The following is an 18,041-nucleotide window of genomic DNA, read 5'->3' as shown; positions in this document are numbered from 1 at the left end:
AATTGAAGGCCTAGTTTTATTAAATATCTGTTAGTTGGATATTTGGTGTCTGCTAATCTTCTGTTAGGAGATTTTGTTCTTTTCATTGGGTGGGATGCCTAACTGGTAATAAAATACGGCTCTAGGGTAAAGTCCTGATCCCAAGCCTGCCTGCACCTGCGGGGCCACCTTTTGTCGGAGCAGAAAAGATATTCAAACAGGATGAGAGTCGGATGATTGTTTTCTATGTGACTGAGAAAGACTATTTAACATAGTCACTGCACCTGGGTGACTCGGAGCGGCGTCGTTAGCAGGGAGCCAGCATGGCTGAGAAGTCCAAGTTCATTGAGTACATCGATGACGCTTTAGGAAAATCAAAAGAAACGGCACTTCCCCACTTATTCTTCACCTACGAGGGGATTCCGTACCCGACTACCATGTGCACTTTAGAGACTTTCCAAGCTTTAAAGGCCTTTGAAGCCAGAAGCGATGACATCGTGCTGGCGTCCTACCCGAAGTGTGGTACGTGGGGGAAGGTGCATGGTGAAGGGGGAAGAAGGAGGCTCATCCCCCACATGGAACTCACTGAAAATCAGCAAGGAGCGGGGCAAGACAGCAAAGCACGCGGTTTATAAAGCCAACAACTGAAACAGCCTGGGGGGCGGGGTGGGGTGGGGTGGGAGGGAAGGGGCGAGGAGTCAGCGTTCTGGGGGAGGAGGTCGAGGTACAGAGGTCATGGCGGATGATGAGTGATGAGAGAGGCACGGCAGGGCCAGGATAACAAAATGTGAATATTTTTGACAGACAAAAGAAGCATGCCATTTCTGTCACTTACATAATGATTTCCATGTGGTGGCTTTTTTTCTTTCTTTCCTTTCCAGACTCTAACGTCAAATGGGTGTCATAAGGGCCATCATCAGTAGAGGATGAAGATTTAGAATCTAACTTACTCTATTCCACATCGTCTACTTTTTTACTTGTGTTTTTGTTTGTTTGTTTAAATTGAGGCCCAGGCTGGCCTAGAACTTACTATCTTCTGCTCCGGCTCTACTGTGCGTGGGTTACTGCTGTGAGCTATTCCACGCACCCACAGCCCGCACTTTGATTCTTTCCGCTGTCGCTTATTAAAGCCCATTTCACTGAACACTCTGCTTCCTCTTATTCAATGTTGGGCTTTCATAAAAATCAAGCTTGTACACTCCTGTCGTTTAATTCAGGGTAAAATACGTTAACCCGATATTTTTCTAGCATAATATTCTTCTTCAAGGAACGTGTTCAATCATGTCAAGGAGACATCTGAGGCTGGCTTGGTGGCAAGCATCTGGAATCTCAATACTCAGGAGGCTGAGGCAGACGGTTCATGGGTTAGAGGCCTGAATTGTAAGACATTGACTCAAAAAGAAGAAAAGAGTGGAAGGGAGCGAGCGAGGGAAAGGGATGAGGACACGGTTTGAATTTTAAATACCTTAAATTCCATGTTAATATACACCAACGCTCTTGTTTGTTTGTATTTTGAGTCAGGGTTTCTCTGTGTAGCCTTGGCTGTCCTGGACTCACTTTGTAGACCAGGCTGGCCTTGAACTCACAGAGATCTGCCTGCCTCTGCCTCCCGAGTGCTGGGATTAAAGGCATGCGCCAGCATGCCAGGCAATCATAAATGCTCTTTTCTCCAAAATTATTTCTTTTCACCTCTAAAGAAGTGAATGTACACACCATGGGATAGCTGAGAATTTAGTTTCCTCAACATTTACATGCTAAGGTGATATGTCTTTGCTTATTAAGACTCTTTAATGAGTTCTGTTTTCTTACAGGGTCAAACTGGATTCTCCACATTGTCAGTGAATTGCTATTTGCCGTTTCTAAAAAAAAATACACATGTCCAGAATTTCCAGTTCTTGAGTGTGGTGATGCAGAAAAATATCAGGTTAGTACAGTCTTTCAACTTACAGCGAGTGGTCACGGGAGATGTCGTCCATCGTGGAGCCTTCGCTTCTGAGTTCAGAAAGTACTAAAGCAATGCGAACAGTGATCACCGATGACGAGTTACTGCTTGCTTACCACATCCTTGGTCCTTTTCTCGTATCATCTCATTTTCTTGCAAAATAACCTTATCACTATTTCCCAGAAGACGAAACTGCCAGCCTTGCCTAAGATCAAGGAGATAATAAATGGCGGGGGGGCCAAAATTTTAATCCCAGCTTTCTGATTTGAGCTCTGAAAAAACTTAATAAGCATTTAAATAGCATTTTTCAACATGGGGGGGGGGGTAAGTAATCTGAGAACACCCAGAAAATGAAGACTATAGCCTGGATAGGAAACAATCCTGGGTAGGATGCTAGGCAGAATCTGCCTTAGTAGTGAAAAACTGCAGATTTTCCCCCTCCATTTGTTTATTCATTTGTTCATTCATTCATTCATTCACTTTAATGAATTCATTCATTCATTCACGCCTCCTCGCCTTCCAGTCCCTCCCTCAACACACCTTCCCCTCATTCTCCCCTCTCCCTCTCTTTCATAGAAGGGGAGGTCACCCGTGGGTACCAACCCGCTTGGCACATTGAGTTGCTGAAGGACTAGGCGCATCCTCTCCCACTGCCAGAGAAGGCAGTCCGGCTTAAGAGAACGGCAGACATCAGAGTCAGAGAGGGTCCTGCTCCTGTTGCTGGGGGACCCACACGCAGGCCAAGCTGTACATCTGCCACATATGTGCAGGGGACCTAGGACCAGTCCTTATTTTTTTTTTTTATTTACGTATTTATTTTGGTAGTTCAGTCCCTATAAGGTCCCCCATGGGTCCAAGTTAGTGGACTCTGTAGTTCTTGTGGAATCCTTGACTCTTCTGGCTCCCTCAATCGAGCCCTTAACTCTTCCCTAGGACTCCCCGAGCTCTATCTAATGTTTGGCTGTGGGTCTCTGCATCTGTTTCCATCAGCTGCTGGGTGCAGCCTCGCAGAGGAGTTATGCTAGGGCTGCCGTCTACAAGCACAGCAGAGTATCACTGATAGTGCCAGAGGACAGGTTCCCTCATGCGAGGTCCAAGGCTAACGTTTTAAGTATTAATTTTAGGTTTAATTAATGCCTATAATTTGTAGGCCTTGCCTAAGGGCAGATGCTTCCTGAGAGGCTGGAGGCTCTCGTTGCTTACATAAGATGATAAGCCACGTATTTTCACTTCCTTAGACAGGTTTGGTTGACCCAACTGCACAGGATGTGTGCACCTGTAGGTGGGAGGTACACAGACAGGAAATACGTCAGGATGTATGCTTGCCCCTGACTGGATCTGATGAGAAATACGTAGCCTTCTAAGTTTGTCTTTATAAGTCTCTGCAAATTGTGACTTCTTGTCATTTTCTGAGAACCCTGAAACAGGCCTGCCAGCGTCCATCAAACTGGCCAGTATTTGACTAAAGCTTGCTTCTAATTTAGTTCAAAATTGTGGTAGTGGTCCTATTCTCACCTGGCGGGATTAACACCCCAGCGAGGGCTTTCTGCTTCTTCAGCTGCGCTAGTCTGATCGGAAAGCCAAGTGTTGCCCTGGCTATTCTTAGAACTTTCCCTTTCTGATGTTAGTGCCAACTGTGAATAGGAAGTTGCCTTTAACCTCTGAACTATTTCTCCAACTCCACTTTAGCAAATATTCTAAAGTTGCTTATGGTTACTTTTTAAAATATAGTGTGCCTTTTATTTTTTAACAGAAGCCAGTGAGAAAGCAGGTTTGAATTAATAGTGATTCTATTTACAGAAAACTTCCCTGTAGGACACATACAGATGACACATACAGTCTGAAGAAGTCCTCTGTCCAGTCAGTCAACTTTAATGCTGCTTACACTTTGGCTACATCACTCATTTGTTTGAATAAAGTGTTGTATATCTAGTTCTGAGACAATTGCTTTCACTTTCCTCTTGGCTGTGCCTCTAATCCTTGTAGTAACTTTGTCGCTCTGTGTGAGTCACCGTGTGACTTGTGGCCATACAGTGTAGGACGAACAGTACACCGTCACTTAATCCGAAAATGACCACCTATTTGCTGTTGTACAAAGCATCTGAAACCTCAAAGGCTAACCCTAATCTCTAAAACGGAGGCTCCGATACCTGCCTGAAAAGGCTGTTGTGAATGGATGTAGCTAAGCTACTTCAAACCCCAAGACAGGCCCGTTTAGTGTGACTCAGCCATTATCAGCAGGGATCAACACTTGGACACACTGCTCATTTTTTTAATCTCAGAAACTTTTGGTTTTTGTTCTCTTTTTTCTTTTCTTTTTCTTTTTTCTTTTTTTCTTTTTTCTTTTCTTTTTTTTTTTTTTTTTTTTTTTTTTTTTTTTTTTTTCTTCTTCTCTATCTAGCCTTGGCTGTCCTGGAATTGCTTTGTAGACCAGGCTGGCCTCGAACTCACAGTGATCTGCCTGCCTCTGCCTCCCGGAGTGCTGGGATTAAAGGTGTGCGCCACCAGGCCTGACTTTGTTCTCTTGTTTGAGTCGAAGTCTCCATACTCCAAACTTAACCACAAATTCCTAAATATTATTTTATTACTGGAGCTGAAGCTTCGAGCGGTCTCTTCATGAGACCACTGAATAACGATTATAAAGGGCTGACTCTAAGCTAAAAACCCTTCTCCACTGAAGAGCATCTATTTATTGTTCTTCAGACAGGGTCTCCTATGACCTGGAATTCACTACTTTTCTAGGCTCCTTTAAATGTGTGTCCCTTCAACCTCACGCTTCCTAGAGCTGATTATAGGCGTACACACCACCACACCCACAGGTGGCCATAAAACTTTGTTCTTCTCAGTTATCAGTAGAAACAGATAACAGAAAAATAACCAATTATTCTATATTCCTCAAATGAACAAACATTTCATAAATAATTTCTCAGATATTTAGGTAACACGGGCCTTCAGATTCTGTTGGGATATTTAATTGTATGGTACACCTTTAATGTCACACTAGGGAGGCAGAGGAGGGTGGACCTCTGAGTTCGAGGCCAGCCTGGACTACAGAATGAGTCCCAAGACAGTCAGAGCTACATAGAGAAACTCTGTCTTGAAAAAAGCATAAAAAGAAAATATATGTCTAGAGGCTACAAAGATGTGTCAGTGGCTAAGAGCACTTGCTGTGCAAACATAAGGGCCAAGTTTAGATCTCAGTGCCCACATAAAAAGCCAGGAATCCTACAACGCCATTGCTGTAGGGGATGGAGACAGGAGAGTTACTGGGTCTTTCTGGGTGTCAGCCTAGCTCCATGGTCAGAGACTGCTTCAAAGGAATACTGTGTGAGCAGTGATATGACAGGCCACCCGGTGTCTTCCTCAGGCTTCCAGGAGAGCACGCACAAGCACACACAACATACAAACGTACATAGTCCACATTCACATATCTACATATGCTGCATGGGAGTGCACACAAACACACCAAGAAAAGTTTAAAAATAGATCTATCTGTTAGAAATGGATTTTTAGGAACCTTGTCAGACTCAAATATTTCTATTAAAGGCCTTCATATAGAAGAGATATGAACAAATAAAACAGTGAAGTGTGGGTTCTGAACTTGTTTGAACAAAAAGAATTTGATATGATTGTTATAAATGCTTTTTTTTAAAAAAAAAAAAGTGACAACGATTGAGGGTGGAAAGCAAGAGACGATAAAACTATTTAGGTGAGATTAGTGATTTGTTTATGATCTTCATGAAATCAAATGTAGGAAAGCAGATGAGAGAGTAATTATGGAGTGCTCGGAGCCACCACTTAGATAGCGTTGCCTTTAGTGACTGAACACACACACACCCACACACACTCACACACACTGTCAGACACACTTTCTCAAACACACATTTTAAATGTATACTCTCACACACTCTTAGATGCACTCCCTCAATACACGATTACAAACACACACAACACACACACAATCTCCCACACACCTATACACACTAACCATATTGTGCACACTTTGTAGAGAATGAAACTGTTCCCATCACCAAGGATTTTGACAACTCACCTCCACTATGACAAGCTGCCTCAGTCTGTCTTCAAGAACAAAGCCAAGGTGAGTGAATTTGAAGCACATAAAAGTTTTGTTTTTATTTTGTTTGTGTAGGAGTATTTTTCCTGTGAGTATGCACGCGTACCACGTATGTGCTGAATGAAACATTTATGTATACACACAGTCTGGCATTTCGTTCGCTTGTTTTGACCTCGCTTTTTAGCAATGCTAAGCAAGAGCTCTGCCGCTGAGCTTCATGTTCAGCCCCATAGCTGTTGGCTTTTGATGTGGTGAGTTTGCTGGTAATCATGGAATGGAACTATGTGAAATGAGAGATGTGGGTTTTGTTTGTTTGTTTGTTTTTGTCATTTCTTCCTTCAGTTGTCTTGCTATGGCTACATTCAAGTCAAATACATTTCAACGTAGAGAAAACATACATAGGATGAAATGTGCAGTTTATTGTCATTGATTTTTACAATTGATAGATTTTGGAATCTCACTGCTTCAAAAGAACACAGTCGCATACAATAAACTTATTTTTTCCTGGTGACAAAGACAGAGAGAGACAGACAGAGTTTTAGATTCTGAATACATGTGAGAAAGCATGTGAGATATATATATATATATATATATATATGAATCTGGCTTATTTTCCTTACTATGCTTTCCAGTTGCACCTATTTTCCTGCAAATGACAACGGTTTCAGTTTTCATTACAGCTGAATGAAATTCCATTATGTACCAGAACCACATTCCCTACAGCCGTTCACCTGTTGATGGTCCACCAGCCTGGCTTCATGTCTTTGCGACTGTGAACAGTTCCATAATGCCGAGGCACCTCTGTGGTGTTAGTCAGCAGTCAGGGGGATGGAGACGCTGCACCATCCTGACACTGCCTGCAGCCTGAGACTTCCATCTTGTAGGGGCCTAAGCAGGATTTGTGACTTTGAGGTTGTAAAGTGTTTTAGAATTGGTCATACGAAGCCGAGTTGGAGATGCTACTGGAGATATTTTAGTGTGGTGGCACATGCTTTTAATCCCAGCACACAGGAGACAGAGGCAGGCGTGGTGGACACAGCAAGTTCCAGGCCAGGCAGCAGTGGAGCGCTGTCTTAAACAACAGCAGCAGCAACAAGATCCTTTAGTAGAAATAAAAGCACACTCAAGAGTATGATTGTAGGCTTCTCAAAAGAGCCATGAAAGTAAAGTATTCCCAAGCCCAGCACAGCCTCAGGGGGGAATTTCAGATGCCTTAGCATTAGCCCTATTTACCATTTTAGTAGATACCCAGTTACAACTTAAAAGATGCTAAGAAACCATTTCTTTTCCTCTCCCTTTGTATTCGAGAGATCATAAGGTGATTCTGATGATGCCTCGCATAGAACTATATAATCTGATGAAATAAAACCAGTAGCTCTGCCCTCCCCAGCCGCTCTGTTGTTAGTCACGACCCCTCGCCCACCCCAGTTTAAAAACCCCTGGGTGTGTCCCCATGAATTAGTTAGCGATCTTTGCATCTGAGGACCCACGCTTCTACTGCGTTCAGCTTGCAGCCATTTAAGTTTCACAGAAAACCAAGCCCCAAAAGCTCTGGAAACCGCCCAAAAGCACCTTAGGAGCAGCCTCCGCGGTGACCTGGCCAGAAGGCTCGTGGTGCCCCCTGCTGGTTTCAGCTTGCTCTTACAAGGGCCTCAAACCTATTTATTCAGTCAAGAAACTTCCCAGGGGAGCATCGCTGCCTTTTCAGGTCAGGTGACTTCTGCCTGTTCTGCCTTGTCCGGCTTCTGCGGCTTGGGCTCAGTTGTGTCTTAGGTTTGAAGCAAGGAGCAGGCTCAGTTCTATCTTGGGCTTGTTTGACGTCCTGAATGCATACCTAATCTCCCACAATCCCTTGGTTCTCTTGGGATTCAGTTTGCTTTTTACAGTGCTCGTTTCACACGTTTTACTCAAAGGCCACTAGAGGTCATTGGAGAAGAGAGACCTGGGAATGAGAGGTCCCATGCCATCTGGTTTGCTGTGGGGGATGGGGGGTGCGCTTTATTTGGGGGTTTACCTTTCAAATCATCCTCTGAGATTCTGCTAGTGAAATTACTGTTTTGCCTTTTAGTATCTTCTACATCTGCCTTTTTATGGTCTAAACTCGTTATTGGCAAAGGTCCTCTGCAGTGTCACTCTTCGGTCACAATTATGGCATTGTTCACCATTTCTCTTTTCCAAAGTACAAAATACCAAGCTACATAGATTAACTTTGTTTTTACTCTCTAGATATTGCTGATATTTCGAAACCCTAAAGATACAGCCGTGTCTTTTTTTCATTTTCATAATGATGTCCCTGATATTCCAAGCTACGCCTCTTGGGATGAATTCTTCAGACAATTTATAAAGGGGCAAGGTATGGCTGTTAATAAAAAGGTTTTCCTTTAACAGGTGAACACATAAATGTGAAAATGTAAAGAAATAAGATTTAGGAAGATCTCGGAACCAAAAGGTTGCATTTAAATGAAGTTTTACAGCATCAGGACCAATTCCATGTATCAAGCAACTGCAATGCATCTTTGGTTTCATAGATACTCTAGGGCAGTGGTTCTCAATCTTCCTAATGCTGTGACCCCTTATTGCAGTTTCTCATGTTGTGGTGACCCCACAACCATAAAACTATTTTTAAATTTTTTTTATGTATTATGTATACAAATTCTTCCAAGGTATATGCCTACAGGACAGAAGACAGCACCAGGTCTCATTATAGATGAGCCCCCATGTGGTTGCTGGGAATTAAACTCAAGACCTTGGAAGAACAGCCAGTGCTCTTAACCTCTGAGCCATCTCTCCAGCCACAAAAATTATCCATTTTTGTTGCTTCTTCACAACTGTAATTCCGCTACTGTTGTGAATCGTAATGTAAATATTTGGTGTTTCCGATGGTTCTAGACAACAGGTTGAGATCCACAGCTCTGGAATTCATTTGTTGACTGTGAAAACTGAGTGGTCATAGAACAGATTCAGAACAAAGATGTTTTTAAGAGTGGTGTAAAACAGTATTTCTAGTTAGTTTCCCTTAAGTCATTCTATCACAGTGTCAAAAAAGCAAAACAAACAAACAAACAAAAAACACCCAGGAAAGATGAAAAAGAAACGTCAATAAACTTGTATAAGCACACCTAAGACAGTTTTGTTAGACTACATAAACATCATATCTCTAACTATCAATAGCTACTATTTTAAATTATGCTTTTGTTCTTTGGTAATTGTATATCAGTTTAGCCTTCTCTCTCCCTGTTACCTTGTCTTGTCCCCAGTCCTTTTCCCATTGACACTGGGAAACAGCTGGAGCGTGGGATGTTATACCACAGAAGAAAGCGCTGCTCACACCCACCCTGCTGCCACCATTGTTCACTGCTCAGTCTCTCAGGGAGCTATGGGGCCTTGGGAGCCTTTCCTCCCTTTATGGTGACATGATAACTATGAATTTCTATCTATTACTGTGTCTTCAGATGCTACGCTGGGTGTTGTCTAGACATGCTTTCCCTTAAGACTCATAACCAGGCAGAGTAAGGGGCTACTGTATAGCTCAGAACACTAGCAAAGATGTCTGTCAATTGCTAATTACCTGACTTGTGTACATGGCAGTGAGGCTATGTCCATGGGTCCAGGAGCCAGAGGTCAGCAAGTATCTCCTTTTAATAGTGGCTAAATGACCCTAGGGGAGACAATATTGTCTGTTCTCCTCAAGAGAACATGTTGTATAACAGTTTCCTTGGATATTAAAATAATAAAAAAAAAAACTGAGACTCCCTCTCAGAGGGACCCTGAGACCAGACCAGCGGCCTGGAAGAAGCAGAAACTAGCTGAGCTTTTTGGAAGAGGTTTAGCCCAGAGTCACTTGAAAAGAGGCTGCTCTAACCTGTTGAGCTGCCTGTGGGCTGTGTAGTGTGTGTTCCAGGTTTCCCAGCCTTTGTGTGCTGTCACCATAGGCCTCGGTGATGCAGCTGTCTCTGAGGCATTTCTGCCCCTGTAAGTAACCCCAATAAAACTCATTGATTCACTAGTTGGACTTTGGTGGTCTCCGCACTTGAGTCTGTTGTAGCATCTCTGTCTGGGATGAGTAGATGTGTGAGTTGCATCTCCACAGGAAAAGTGTTTTCCCACAACAGAGCCACTTCTCTAAATCCATTTTTTTTATAATTGTACTTAAGATGGACACCAGTTTTGCTACATACACATATAGTGAAATGATGACCGAAGTCAAGCATATCCATCCAGCATACCGCACAGCTGCTTTTCTGTGTGTAGAGAAAAATCACATATATTTACTATATTTCATTATACAGTACAGTATTTATAACTGCAGACTTTAAGCTGTATATTAAATTAGACTTATTCACAACTCAGTACTCCAAATTTACATGGAACATAGACTCATGACTTACCTTTACCCCCTTGCTTCCTCACCCTCACCTGAAAGACACCATGCCTTCTGGATTATTCAACCTTTAAAAAGGTACATGCGACCAAACAGTGTTTTGTCTTCTGCCTTAGTTTAGTTAGCATGGTGCCTCTCAGGTCCACTTTAGAAGGCAGCATCTCTATTTTAATATTCCATGTTGAATCTCTATACCACAGTTTGTAATGGCCATTTTAAAAGGTGTTTGATATAGCAAATGCCACAGCATGCCACATCCATGGGCACTACATACATCAGTGGCTCCCTAGCGGATCGAGTCATAACACCAAGATGACAGGAAATGCGTGAGAAGGACCATTAAGCGCGCTTCTGTTGTCTAGAAACACTTCATGGAGACCATGTGGAGCCAGGTAGGGCAAACCCATAACACCGCTCCATACGTGTAAAATATAAGAGAATAGTCAATGGTTGTGTTTGTTATCTGTGGGATAAATTAAAGAGTCTTCCCCATTGGCTGCATTCATTCTTTGTGTTTGATGAGTTGATTGGCAATAAGATGTGGCAGTAATAACTTGGACAGGATTTCTTCCTTGCGAAATTCTTTTTTCTTTACATAATTTATTCAGATTGCATCTCAATTGTTATCCCCTCACTTTTATCTTCCTGTTCCCCCTCCCTGCCTCTTTCACCCTATTCCCCTCCCCTAGGCCTGTGACAGAAGGGGACCTCCTCCCCCACCATATGACCGCAGCCTATCAGGTCTCATCTTGGTAGACTGCTTCCCCTTCCTATGAGGGCCACCGGGCCTCCCCACCAAGGAAAGCTGGTCAAATAGGGGGCAACCCAGACCCAGAAAGATACACATTGTATATACTCACTTACAGTTGGACCCTAGCCCAATTGGGATGTCATTTAGCGGGGGGTTGGGAAATATGCTGGGACTTCTGGAGCTACAGCTACTGTGACTTCCCTGCCGCGATGGACCACAATATTGAATTGTAAACTGAAAGAAAATCTTTGGGCAGAATGTTTTATCACAGCAACAGAAAAAACAAAACAAAACCTCAGGCATATGTACACACTATGTTTGAATTATCTTGTTTCCCCATTCTAATGAATGTCTTATAACTCTGACCAGATTCATCATTTTCACAACTAACTCAGTTGTATTATTAGTGGGAAATGTTCAAGAAAGTAAGACATGGATGGAAATGGACCGTGAGGCAGGCACATTCCCCCTCTTGGAGACAGATTTGTAATATGCACAATCTCTCTGGAATACAGACCCGTATGTATGGATCTATTTTCCTTGGTTATGTACAGTTACTTACAAAATTGTTTGGTTTTTTTTTTTCCTCTCCTGTGTTTTTTAGTTTCTTGGGGAAGCTATTTTGATTTTGCAATTAATTGGAACAAATATGTTGAGGATGAAAATGTTAAGCTCATATTATATGAAGACCTAAAAGAGGTGAGATTACGGTCATTAATAGTCAAGGGCAATCTTTATTAGAGACTACGACACGGAGCACATACTTAGAATTATTGTGTGAACAAATAGTGTGTCTGGTTTTTAAAAATTCTAGATACATAATGCAAAACTAGAAAGAGCCCACTATACTTAGAGGCTTGGTGTGTTTGCTTAGCAAATAATACGGTATTTGCATCTTAATAATAGCTGCTTTCTTCACCCTTTGTGATGGAGAGTCCATGTTAGGGTTAGAAGAAACAATAGGTAGATTTCAGTTAATTTAATTGAACATGCATTGGGTTGTGAATTGACTTTCCAAATTATTCCTTTTCCTTTGTTTCCTTTTTCTTCCTTTTATTCTCTCTCTCTCTCTCTCTCTCTCTCTCTCTCTCTCTCTCTCTCTCTCTCTCTCTCTCTCTCTCTCTCTCTCTCTGGCTTTTTGAGTCAGAGTTTCTCTGTGTAGCCTTGGCTGTCCTAGACTCACTTTGTAGACCAGGCTGGCCTCGAACTCGAACAGAGATCCACCTCCCTCTGCCTTAAAGGTGCTGGGATTAAAGGCGTGTGTCACCACAGAGAGTGCTTTTCAAAAGATTGTTTATTCACTTAACAAACATAAAGTGAGAAATGACTCAGCACAGCACAGTTTTAGGCCCAAGTTATACATCAGTGAATAATTCAAACAAGGTTCACTGCTCCAGATTATTTATTTAAATAAATGAATGCTGATTTTAAAAAAATCTTTGCCTCAGCAGATCCCACTGACAGATGTTTATCTTTCAATTATTTTTTTTGTCAGAATCTAGGTGTTGGAATAAAACAGATCTCTGAGTTCCTTGGTTTCTCCTTAACTGACGAACAAATACAAGCCGTGTCAGTCCAGAGCACCTTCCAAGCAATGCAACAAAACTCTCAGGAGACACATGGTGCTATTGGCCCCTTCCTGTTCCGCAAAGGTAAAGTTGCTTTCATTTATGGGGTGTTATGTCATCTTGGGAGTGGCTTTGTACTCAGCAGGCAAGTCAAATCACTTTGCTAGAAGGGTGTTAGTTTTCTCTTCCTCCATAAGAATTCAGGACCTAGGGAGGCCAGAGCTGTGACTGGCAGCAGTCCACTGTCCTTTACTGCACTAAGTGCCTGGTGATGGCAAACAGCAGCTGCAGCTCCAAGGTCAGGTTCCAGGTAGGAAGAAGAAGACAACAAAGGACCATTTAATCAAACATGCATTTGGTTGTGAATTGATTTTCCAAATTATTGCTTTTTATTTCTTTCCTTTTTATTTTATTTTATTTTATTTTATTTTGTTTTTTGTGTAGACTTGCACATTAGCTACCTGCACATTAGCTAACCTCCCTCCTTCTAGAGCTTTCCACCCAGCCTGCGCTGTGGCTGCTGGCATTCATTCATCACCACTGTCCCTATAGAAGTAGCTAGAAATGTAGTTTTCCATTTTTAAGCTAAATGCATTGTAATTCACAAAATCAACAAACTTAACAATGTTGTTAACATAGAAGAAGAAAATTGAAGGTAGGTACTTACAGATGATTTATTTCATTTCATTAAAGTATCCTCCTAAGATCTTATAAATTTTATAATTCTATAGCTTAGGACTTTCCACTTTTATTGGACATTTAATGAATGATGCTTGGATATTTTTTACTGCATGTGTGTGTGTGTGTGTGTGTGTGTGTGTGTGTGTGTGTGTGTGTGTATGAATGTATGTATGCATATTCCATGAAATGCATGAGGAGGTTAGGGGACAATTTATGGAAGTCAGTTCCCTCCTTCCACCAGATGGGACTTGGGGCTGGAACACATGTTGTTAGGCTTGGGGCAAGTGCCTATATCCACTGGGAACTGATTATGTACTGACTGGAATGCTATGTTGGGGTGAAACTTTATAACAAAGGGCCACAAAAGATCTAATTTTGCAATGTAGGGGAAAAGCTGACACCCAAGGACATTGGTTCCCCATATTCACATTTCAGGATTTGAGCTAAGTCTATTTTCTTCAGTTATTTTTCCAACTGACCCATCTGAGATATCCGGCATGAGGGGAAGACTGAGTCGGAGCGTGGCTGCAGCTGGATTGCTGTAGAACCCCGATCCTTATGCCTGAACTTATTAGCCGTAGGAAGGGGGGAACAGACCCTTCCTATACATTGTTCATCAAGTGCTATTCAGAATAGAAAAACTCTGACAGCCAGTGAAGTCAATCTGATGGTCCTTGGAGAAAGTCCACAAGGCAGGAGAATACGGAAGGGCACTGAAAGAAAACACTAGCCATTTAGAGACATCGCCAAAGTTTACATTTCTGCCACCTGAGTCAGGTTGTGCATTTTTGGTGTTTTTCTTCCCAGCCTTTTTCTGTTGGGCATAGTTGATGATGTTGGGGACAGCTCTGTGTCTTGTTTCGTTTCCTTAATGCACCATAGCTCTTTTCTCATGTCATTCAGCCCATTTCATTACCACGCATTTCAATGGTTGTGCAACACAGAGGCTGCAGTTTCAACTGGAAACATGCAAAGATTTCAGAGAAAAAAAACAGTTTACTTTTGCATACATTTATTTATCCTCTGTTTGTATACACATCTGTGTGGGGTGGGGGCTCACATGTGCATGTTACGGTGTGCATGTGAAGGTTAGACAGCCACTTTTTAGACCTCAATCCACTCCTTCTGTTACCTGGTCCCCAGCAATCAAACTCAGATCTCCAGGCTTGATGTGGTGCATTTACCTGCCGAGCCATCTCACCAACCAAAGAAATAACATTATATGTCAGAAAAAAAAAGTTGAATTTAAGCTTTTACTGAGACAGAGTTTCACCGGGTAGCTCAGGCTGACTTGGAACTTACTATGTGGCCCCAGCTGATTGAAAAGCATCATCTTTCTGCCTGAGCCTCCTGAGTGCTGGGATGGCAGATGCTTGCAACAACAACTGGCTGAAGTATTAGATTTCTAAAAGATGTTCAGTGTCTGACATCTAAACCAAACCTGAGGCAAAATGTTAACTTTTAAAATGTGTTTGGGTATTTGAGAGACTTTAGAAGAGGAAAAAATGCAATTCTGAAATTATATGATTTTAGATCCCAGATGTTGGGAAAGGACGTGGGTAGATCATTGAGAGGGAGTCTTCTTTCCCCAGGTATGTAAGGAAAGCATGTCATCTGCCACACCACCAATGGAGAAGCCGAATGGGCAGTGTTGATCTTACAAGAAGATTTGTGTGTGTGTGTGTGTGTGTGTGTGTGTGTGTGTGTGTGTGTGTAAGACCAGGCCCAGAACCATAGAAACTCTTTTTTCTCTTTTTTTCATCTCTCTCTCTTCTCTCACTCTCTACTCTCTTTCTCTCTCTCTCTCTCTCTCTCTCTCTCTCTCTCTCTCTCTCTCTCTCTCTCTCTTTTCTGAGGCAATGTCTATCTATTTAGTTTTGGCTGTCTTAGAACTTGACCTCTGTAGACCAGACTGGCCTAGAACTCACAGAGATTCTCCAGCCTCTGCCTCTTGAGTGCTGGAATTATCCAGCTCATGGCAACTCTTATAAAATAAAACATTCATAGTTTCAGAGGTTTAGTCTATTATCAGCGTGGTGGGAAGCACGGCAGCACAGGCAGACATGGTAGCTGAGAGTTGTACATCCAGTTCCAAAGGCAGCAGAAAGAGAGACACTGGGCCTGGCTTGGGTTTCTGAAACCTCAAAACCCACCCTGAGTGACCCACTTCCTCCAACAATGCCACACCCACTTCCACAAGACCACACCTTCTTATTCTTTCTTTCTTTTCTTTTTTTTTTTTTAAATAGATTTATTTATTATGTATTCAGTGTTGTACCTGCAGGCCAGAAGAGGGCGCCAGATCACATGATGGTTGTAAGCCACCGTATGGTTGCTGGGAATTGAACTCAAGACCTCTGGAAGAGCAGTCAAGTGCTCTTAACCTCTGAGCCATCTCTCCAGCCCCCCTTCTTACCCTTTCAAATAGTGCCACTCCCTAAGCGCTCAAATGTATGACCTTTGGGGGCCATTTTTATTCAAACCACCACAACTATGTTGTTATTTTTAACCTTTCAAAGTAAAACACTGTATTTTTAAAAAGGCAAATTTGGGTAGACCAGAGATAAAATTAAGAAATATTCTAACATATATCTGAATCTTTTTTTTTGCCTTCTGTGTTGTAGGTGAAGTTGGTGATTGGAAAAATTTGTTCAATGGAACACAAAACCAGGAAATGGATGAAAGATTCAAAGAGTGTTTAGCAGGCACTTCCCTCGGAGCTAAGCTGAAGTATGAGTCATATTGCCTGGTTTGAATCTGGCCAAGTTTTTCCCTAATAATAACTGGGTTTATATAATTGGATAAAAACCCAATCGAGGAGTCACATAACAACCGTCAAGTAGCATGTAGTCCCAAATAGTGCAGATCTGCTAATGATGGTAATAGCTGAAAGTCTGAGCTCAGATTAAAGTTTGTCTTCTTCTTGAAGAAGAATTGGAACATTCTTGTCAATGTGTTATTCTAGGGTTGAGAACAGACAAGATGGGCTTCCAAATACTGTACTTTTTTTTTTCAAGCCAAGGTTTCTCTGTGTAGCCTTGGCTGTCCTGGACTCGCTTTGTAGACCAGGCTGGCCTCGAACTCACAGAGATCCAGCTGCTTCTGCCTCCCTGAGTGCTGGGGTTAAAGCCATGTACCACCCTGCCTGGTTGTGCTGTGTTTTCTTAAGCTTTTCTCATTGGGAAACTTCTCACTGTGGATCCAAGTGTTTGTAGGAGCTATCTCAGACTTACTGGTGGGTGTGTAGGAGCTATCTCAGACTTACTGGAGGGTGGCATTCAAGTGTGACTCTGTGTTGACATAAAGTTAACAAACTGCAATTTGATTCAAGATGAATGCATCTTTGTCTACTCTGGATATGCCATGTCTGCAGGCCTTGGGAGGTGTCCCTCAAGCAACATTCTACTACATAGGACAGTCTTGAAGCCAAAGCTAAAATATCTGGTGTTTGTACCACACAGATGCTGCAAGGTTGAAAGCAGTCATGTGGGACTAACAGGACAGTGTAGAGAATATTCTAGAAAGATTATTCTATCTGGTGACCTCAGTCATCCTAGTTTTATAAAGTTCTAGACCAGTTAGGGTTTCAGTCAGACCTTGGCCTTGGACCATCAAAGCAACAGAAAAAAACACTGCTAGGCTAGAGTGAGCCGGACACTCTTGCTGGATTTCACCGAGGACTGGAAAGAGTTTATATTACCCCCAGAGTAGGACGCAGGCAGATCTCAGTAGTGGAGCTCAACGTATCCTAATACACTAGCCTAGATCTGCCAAAACAAAGATCCAAGACATGTCTGACAAGCAACCAACCTGTGGTCCTTAAAGGTTCTCAACATGGGGGTCGTGACTCCTTCAGCAACCCTCTATCTCCAAATATCTTTATGTTACTATGCAGAACAGCAGCAAAATTACAGTTATGAAGTAGCAACAAAAAAAATAATTTTATGGTTGGGGGTCACCCCTCCATGGGGATCTGTATTAAAGGGACACAGCATTAGGAAGGTTGAGAAGCACTGTCTTAAGGGATCAAAATGAAGTAACATACTCTTTGTCACTTGAATAAAACAGAAATAAAGTAAAATTGCCAGTCAGGCATGACACTGTGCCTGAGTATAATCTCAGGAAAAGCAAAGACCAAAAAAACCATTAACATTTCCAAAATGAAATTATCAAAATAAAGCCCTCAGAAGTATGCCTGCCATTCGATTAGAATTTTTCAAGTATATGAAGAAGGAAATGTACCCTATAACCAAGATCAAGAGCAATTAATAGAAACAAACAAATGAGTGAAATTAGCAGACAAAGAGCTTTTTAAAAAGACAGCATATATCTAATAGACATGCCCAAAAGGCTGGGCGTGGTGGCACGCACCTAAAACCACAGCACTTGGGAGGCTAGGGACACGAGAATCACGAAGTCAAGGTCAATCTAGACTAGATAACAAGATCCCTCCGGGTGTCCCAACACCTTTAATCCCAGCACTCGGGAGGCAGAGGCAGGCAGATCGGTGTGAGTTCAAGACCAGCCTGATCTACAGAGTGAGTCCAGGACAGCCAAGACTACACAGAGAAACCCTGTCTCAAAAGAAGAAGAAGAGGAAGAGGAGGAGGAAGAGGAGGAGGAGGAAGAGAGAGAAAAGGGATGATAAAAAAGACTGAAATGGA

At 42.3% G+C, this 18,041-nt stretch overlaps 1 protein-coding gene across 1 annotated transcript; it reads left to right on the top strand.

The window, feature by feature from the left end:
• Window positions 1–284: 284 nt before the first annotated feature.
• On the top strand, window positions 285–16,132 carry SULT6B1 (sulfotransferase family 6B member 1; the record flags this gene model as incomplete). The annotated part of the gene is made up of 7 exons (XM_084793658.1): window positions 285–501; window positions 1,791–1,903; window positions 5,931–6,020; window positions 8,223–8,349; window positions 11,733–11,827; window positions 12,624–12,780; window positions 16,002–16,132. The coding sequence occupies exons 1-7, from the start codon at window positions 303–305 to the stop codon at window positions 16,130–16,132; spliced, it is 912 nt and encodes a 303-aa protein (XP_084649784.1). The 5' UTR covers window positions 285–302.
• Between the last annotated feature and the right edge of the window lie 1,909 nt (window positions 16,133–18,041).

The sequence above is a fragment of the Acomys minous genome (assembly GCF_964271855.1).
Source record: "Acomys minous genome assembly, chromosome: 8".
NCBI classification, from domain to species: Eukaryota; Metazoa; Chordata; class Mammalia; order Rodentia; family Muridae; genus Acomys; species Acomys minous.
Note: the sequence above shows the minus strand (reverse complement) of the source record. Positions and strands in the feature narration are given on the sequence as shown.